Here is a 6787-nt window from a genome sequence, read left to right as displayed (position 1 = left end):
GAAGATCCGGCGAGAAACTGATGTTTAGCGTGGGTTGCACGTCGAGCTCTCTGACTATATATTGGCTGTCTCGTCATCGTAACGACATATGATATTAAGAAAATTTTGAGTTTAATCGAATGACGATAATGAGTTATAAAAATAATCGATCAAAATCGATCGAAAATCTGCTACACTATGATTATAATTCTTGTCAGAGCGGTCGTGGTCGTCATTTAGTATCATTGCTGTGGGATACTGGGATATTGCTATTTTTAGCATCAGAAGTGGAATGTTATAAAAAAAAAGAAATTATGAAGTTAACAAACGATTCGTATAATTACAATTCAAATCATAAAATCTAACCTATACAAGTACAATCAACACGATTATTATTAAACCAATTACTGCAAACTTCTACAATCAATTTACAAAAATAATAACGAAATGGCTTACGTGACCTTACTAGCAACCAACACTGATTATCGCAAAACGTCCGTGCACTGTGAGTGTAACGAGCAGAATGTGCGGAATTATCTAAGTACCCTCCTTATATAGGTTTGCCGAGTATTCGATGACGATGTTTCGGAAGCTCCTTACACGGCCTCTCCTGACGTTGAGTCGTCCTCGACACAAATCCTTTGGGTTCCTCTTGGACCCGCCACCGGAGAAGTCGGCGGGTTAGCCTCCACGTAGTCATCAAGCAAGGGCATAGACAGACCGGTCAAAGGAACGGGCTTCGTTTGCATAGTGTCCTCATCACCATCATATAAAACAGAACAAAACCATTACCAATAATTCGGAGAAGCTTAGGGGCACTCGAACTTACAGCACAATCATCCTGTCCACAGTCAATTAATTCATACATCGTTTGTCATAAATGTTGCTCATATAACACACATACATCACTCTCGAAAGTATAAAACCTAATGCGCATATTCCTGTTAGTATCCAAGGGCCAGTGTGCGTCGCTCTTCGTTGATTGTCTTCTGCATTTGGTTACCAGTGATCCCTGTAAAATGGTCCCAGACCCACTCGTACGAAAATCGTATTAAAAACGTACGAGTGCATTCCACACGCAGAGCGTATTCAAACGTGTGAAGCTTCCCGACACGCCGACCATACTCAAACGTGCCGAGGCTTCTCAATACGCCAGCCTAGGCCGATTGTATTGAGGCATCTCACCGTGTAGGATTAATCACACGAGTGAGGGATACGTAAAATGGTCCCAGACCCACTCGTACGAAGATCGTATTAAAAACGTACGAGTGCATTCCACACGCAGAGCGTATTCAAACGTGTGAAGCTTCCCGACACGCTGACAGTACTCAAACGTGCCGAGGCTTCTCAATACGCCAGCCCAGGCCGATTGTATTGAGGCATCTCACCGTGTAGGATTAATCACACGAGTGAGGGATACGTAAAATGGTCCCAGACCCACTCGTACGAAGATCGTATTAAAAACGTACGAGTGCATTCCACACGCAGAGTTTTTTTCAAACGTGTGAAGCTTCCCGACACGCCGACCATACTCAAACGTGCCGAGGCTTCTCAATACGCCAGCCTAGACCAATCGTATTGAGGCATCTCACCGTGACTCCGAGTGAGGGATACGTAACTAGAGAGCAATCATCTATAGCTCACCCTTCAGGTTCACCATAGGAATACGTATATTTGTGAACAATGATCATTATTAACTTTACTTGCTCTCAAAGAAGGCAGCACATGTCTCAGGGGTCCACTCGCCCCGCCACGACACCATATATTGTGCAGCTGCTTGCGTTGTTTTGCCATAACTGCCGTTGAGCAGCCGTAGGGTATAGCGTCCACTGGGTAGAATTTCGACAACCTTATACGGGCCACGCATGCCGGAATCAAGTTTACCTGCCGACCGATATTACGCAGCTACCGGCACGTCGCTTGCGTGCTACTGCCGCAGGAACCATCGAGGGGCCCGAGCTGGCGGCAATGCCCGTGAGGCACCATCCTCACCATTCGGTAAGGTCCACAGATTGCCGGATCTAGATTTCCTGTAGACTGAGTTATTACCAAAACAAGATTATCGACATTAAAAACGGCTCCTGCTCGTCGGTGCCCATCCACGCGAGCATCATATCGCTTTTCACTTCGTGGTACCAATTGATGAGCTCTACCTCGACCTAGTTCTCGACGAACTCACCTCGAACGATACACCTCAGTCGTGACATCAGTAATTAGAGCCCTCACCACAGGTGTGGTGGCGTCTTTTCTACCAGAAGCTGCAGGGCGGACGTCTGTTGTCTTGCATTTTGTGATGTTCAGAATGAGCTGTAATCTCAAAAGTTGAGTTGACCATTGCCATTGCCAACATAGTCCCGAATTCACCTTCGGAAGTATGCAGTCAACCTCATGTGTGACATTACGAGTCACTGGTGACTCAACTAGTGCCTGAACCCTATGAGCACTCGGCCTAACCTGACCTCCACTAAAAATGAAATCAAATCGTGAGTAGATTAGCGTTCGCGGCTCTAACCTGAGGGCCCATTATGCCCCGTATCACTATTAAAGTTCTATCAAAGCACTGGCGAGGGTAGACGCCTCAGAACCAGGGATACTAAATTCTACGCGACCTTGTTGCGAACCAACGATATTCAACATGGGAGTCGTAACTGTCCGTAGAATATCAGTGGTCTGTTCAGCGCGCGCCTTATCGTTAGAACGTGTCGCGGCAGGTTCAATCGTGCGCGAGCGCGATCTCGCCTTCCCGCGACGGGCACTACTAGAGCGGTCCCTACTACGCGACCCGCGCCTAACCCGAGCACGTGACCGACGCACTCAGTACTGCGAGAATCACGCTGGTCTCGGACCCGCAAGCCATCCCGTGAAGTACGACCTCTATCGTTCGTATCGCGATTCTGTCTATCATCTCTTGATCGCAAAAGCATGTCGTTTTCGATTACGAGAATCATCTCGAGACGGTCGCCTCCGTGTACTAGGAGTTTCAGTATATCTCATTATCACAGTTAAAAATTGCAATCACACAAGAAAAATAAGAAATAAAGTGTGAAAGCATCAAAGTAAGCAGTAATTGTAAAACAAAACAAAGTTCAGAGTTTTACGCTACTGTGGGCTATTTGAGTCCTTTATCCCACTTCTGATTTTAGCATCAGAAGTGGAATGTTATAAAAAAAAAGAAATTATGAAGTTAACAAACGATTCGTATAATTACAATTCAAATCATAAAATCTAACCTATACAAGTACAATCAACACGATTATTATTAAACCAATTACTGCAAACTTCTACAATCAATTTACAAAAATAATAACGAAATGGCTTACGTGACCTTACTAGCAACCAACACTGATTATCGCAAAACGTCCGTGCACTGTGAGTGTAACGAGCAGAATGTGCGGAATTATCTAAGTACCCTCCTTATATAGGTTTGCCGAGTATTCGATGACGATGTTTCGGAAGCTCCTTACACTATACTATATATACTAGTAGTCCCCCATAATTCGACTGTAATTAACTTTTTTCTTTTTTTTTTCTCTCTAATATCTACAGTCAGTATCCTGTAGGTACGCTATAATTAATTGAAATTATAAGTTTCAATTATTATGGTTCTATTGTCAAAGACGACTACTACGAGTACAATCACAGATTCTACGAGATTGACTTCTACGAGTATAATCACAGATTACCCAAGACTACACTATAGACAAATAATATTAAAGACAAACTTAAAAAAATATTAGCATTCTGCACTATTTCTCTATATTCTCTATAAGTGTGGGAAATTTCATACTCTTACGTTCGCGCAATTTCGTAAAAAGGGGTACAAAGTTTTTGCTTTCCGTATTAATATATAGATTACAACACTAAATTAGTGTATTTAACTAACGTTTAGCTAATTGAATTACAAAAAGTGCCAGAAATTACGTAAATCATCAGAAGGCTCAGGTGTCGCCGAGAATAGCCTTGTGACCACAATAATGGCAGGTTACGTTCGTGGTTGGGCCCTTCGTCCTGTCTGTCCACCTAATTAGGGATGTAACATATTAACAAGGATGCCCTTTTATTTTTTTAACTCATTATATTCCTCTCAGCGATGTCAAAAGTTGCCTGCGTATATTAAATGGAATTTTAAACAACAACAACAAAAAAAACATTTGCATAACAGAACCCTTCCGGAAGCGTTCTACTTTTTTGCAAAACAATTGAAAAAAATCGAAATCCTGAACGTGATCTAGCAGGATTTGCTGTTACATTATTCTTATTCTACTTTTCCCGAAAAAAACAAGGGACCCTCGTCACGACGGATTTGTTACCTGAAAAAAAGTTGTACAAATTTGGTTTTTATACTTTGTTGCGTCACCTGATCAAGATACGTTGAGTGCAAATTCATCTTCATGGTCTAAAATAGCTTTTCATAGCAAAAAACGTAACAAATTATTATTTATTGTGATTTTGTCTCGCTTACCAGCAGACGAAACACCATCTGTGTTATTAACAATGTTATTAAATTGCTAATAGTGAACATTCCTGAACACGTTTTTGAATTTAAATGAGCCAACAAGCTCGAGGTCTACTTAATATTTAGTGGTTATTTCTGCCCATGTCGGTTCGGAGCATTGGTTGAGTTGCATTAGTTCTAATGTATATTCATAATAATGTAAAAAAACGACAATAACGACAATCGTAAAAAAATTGCGAATGAAATCAAATAACAACTTTAAATAAATGTTTTTTTTTATTGCTTAGATGGGTGGGTGGACGAGCTCACAGCCCATAGACATCTACAACGTAAATGCGCCACCCACCTTGAGATATAAGTTCTAAGGTCTCAAGTATAGTTACAACGGCTGCCCTACCCTTCAAACAGAAACGTATTACTGCTTCACGGCAGAAATAGGCAGGGTGGTGATACCTACCCGCGCGGACTCATAAGAGGTCCTACCACCAGTAATGTAGTTGGTTAAGAATGAATTTTGTAAGAAAAATCAAATTTCCAAAATGATGCGTTATTGTTGTTGGTAGCGGTATTTTGAGGCTCTATCTTACCACTATCCACCATATTTCTGCTGTGAAGCAATCCTGTACACAAATTAAGTTAATGCATTTCTTTTTTTACCGATCACACATGCTATGTGGCAACAAATTAGGATTCTCCGTAATAGGGAAATTACAGCTTGATAAGCATTTAGATATACGTACATATTTAGATACTAGTAAAACACTCCGCTGTGACTATCAATATTTGTATGAGAAATAACAATTTTCTTAAAACTATTTATGCATCTGAATATAATCTGAATGTATAAGCTATTTATTAGATTGGATGTATTATCGAAATTCGTGCAGTAGTTTTTGCGTATAACAAAAGCTTTACAAACATCCATTCATCAATCAAATAGTTAGATACACGAATGTTTCCTCGAAGTGGAAATCGAACCCACGACATTTAGTCTGGCAGACAGAAGCACTAACTACTGCGCCATCGGGTTGGTTATTATAAAATTTCTTTATTCAGTGAATTACACTTAAAGGCTTATCTCGGATATACTAATGCGTAGTACAGACGCATTGTAAGCCAAACTCAGGCTGGCAAGGTCCCTTTAACCGTCTGTAAAAGTCAGTATTTACCTCGAGATGGTATGTCAAAACAGGCACGAACCCAAATTAGAGGCTTTTTCGTTTACAAATCATCCATGACAAGGGTTGCCCTCTGGTAATAGTAGTGATGTTGTATACAAAAATGTAGGATAGTAAGTATGGAGTTGCTGGCGTCTTGAGAATCTGTTGAACTCAGCAGAACAGATATGAAATATACTTTTCTTTGATACGGTTTCGAATGATTTATTTTATTTAGTCTATTGCGGTGGTCTTGTAATTTCTAAGTAGTTATGAAAACTCTTTCTGTAGTAGATTGAACTGAAATTCAGTGTACTATGTGATATCCGCGTAGTTTTATGTTGCATGTAAATATTCTCGTAAAGGATCAATTGCATAATTTAAATTTTGATCTTTTGAACACTTCTATTGGCATATTGTGCGTCATCATTCGCCTCAGCTAGCATGCTAAGATAAACCTTGCGTTTCAAAGACCATTGTGGATTTCACGTTGTGATATGGCTTTTGTATCTGCTCCACACCAAATGGGCCATTACTTTAATTACAAACGCACGCCCATAGAAACAATGTTTTAATATTTACTAGCGACCCGCCCTCGCTTCGCTTCTGAAATTGTAATTTATTATTGATTTTTCCACTGTTTAATGGATGTTATTATACATATAAACCTTCCTCGTCAATCTCTCTATCTATTAAAAAAACCGCATCAAAATCCGCTGCGTAGTTTTAAAGATTTAAGCATACATAGGGACAGACAGATATAGGGACAGAGAAAGCGACTTTGTTTTATACTATGCAGTGATTATCATTTTCAATGCATCAAATGCACAAGTAATCTGTTAATTTTATGTTACGTACGTAATATTTACGAACATTATAACACGAATACTACATAGTTATTTTTAATATGCATGGTCGCTAAGTAACTGATATTAGGGTATGCTGTCAACACAAAGACCTCGTAAAGTTCGTCTCGAGTAAGATAAGAAAGTTGTGAGTGGCTCGCGCCACCCGCGATAAACTCGGAATATCCATCATACTTAATTACCTCACTCTTTTAACAGTTTAGAAGCTCGCCGAGAGTGAGAATTAACGGGGCTGTCACGTCGCCCGCTGTTTCAGCGTTTCAAAGATTCTGATAAATCTTCGTTTTCCGCTTAAGAAACTCGGGCGACAACTGTATCAATTCACATAT

The 6787-nt window shown here is 40.4% G+C and overlaps 1 protein-coding gene across 1 annotated transcript; it reads right to left on the bottom strand.

Annotated features, from left to right (window-relative positions):
- Positions 1 to 289: 289 nt before the first annotated feature.
- LOC149501120 (uncharacterized) lies at positions 290 to 2502 on the bottom strand (the record flags this gene model as incomplete). Its single annotated transcript, XM_089734456.1, has 2 exons — positions 290 to 1877; positions 2159 to 2502. Coding segments are annotated over 2 exons (543 nt in total), but the record flags the coding sequence as incomplete, so codon positions are not given.
- Positions 2503 to 6787: the final 4285 nt, after the last annotated feature.

This window comes from Bombyx mandarina, chromosome 17, assembly GCF_030267445.1.
Source record: "Bombyx mandarina strain Sakado chromosome 17, ASM3026744v2".
Classification (NCBI taxonomy): Eukaryota; Metazoa; Arthropoda; class Insecta; order Lepidoptera; family Bombycidae; genus Bombyx; species Bombyx mandarina.
This window is presented reverse-complemented; position numbering and strand designations above follow the sequence as displayed.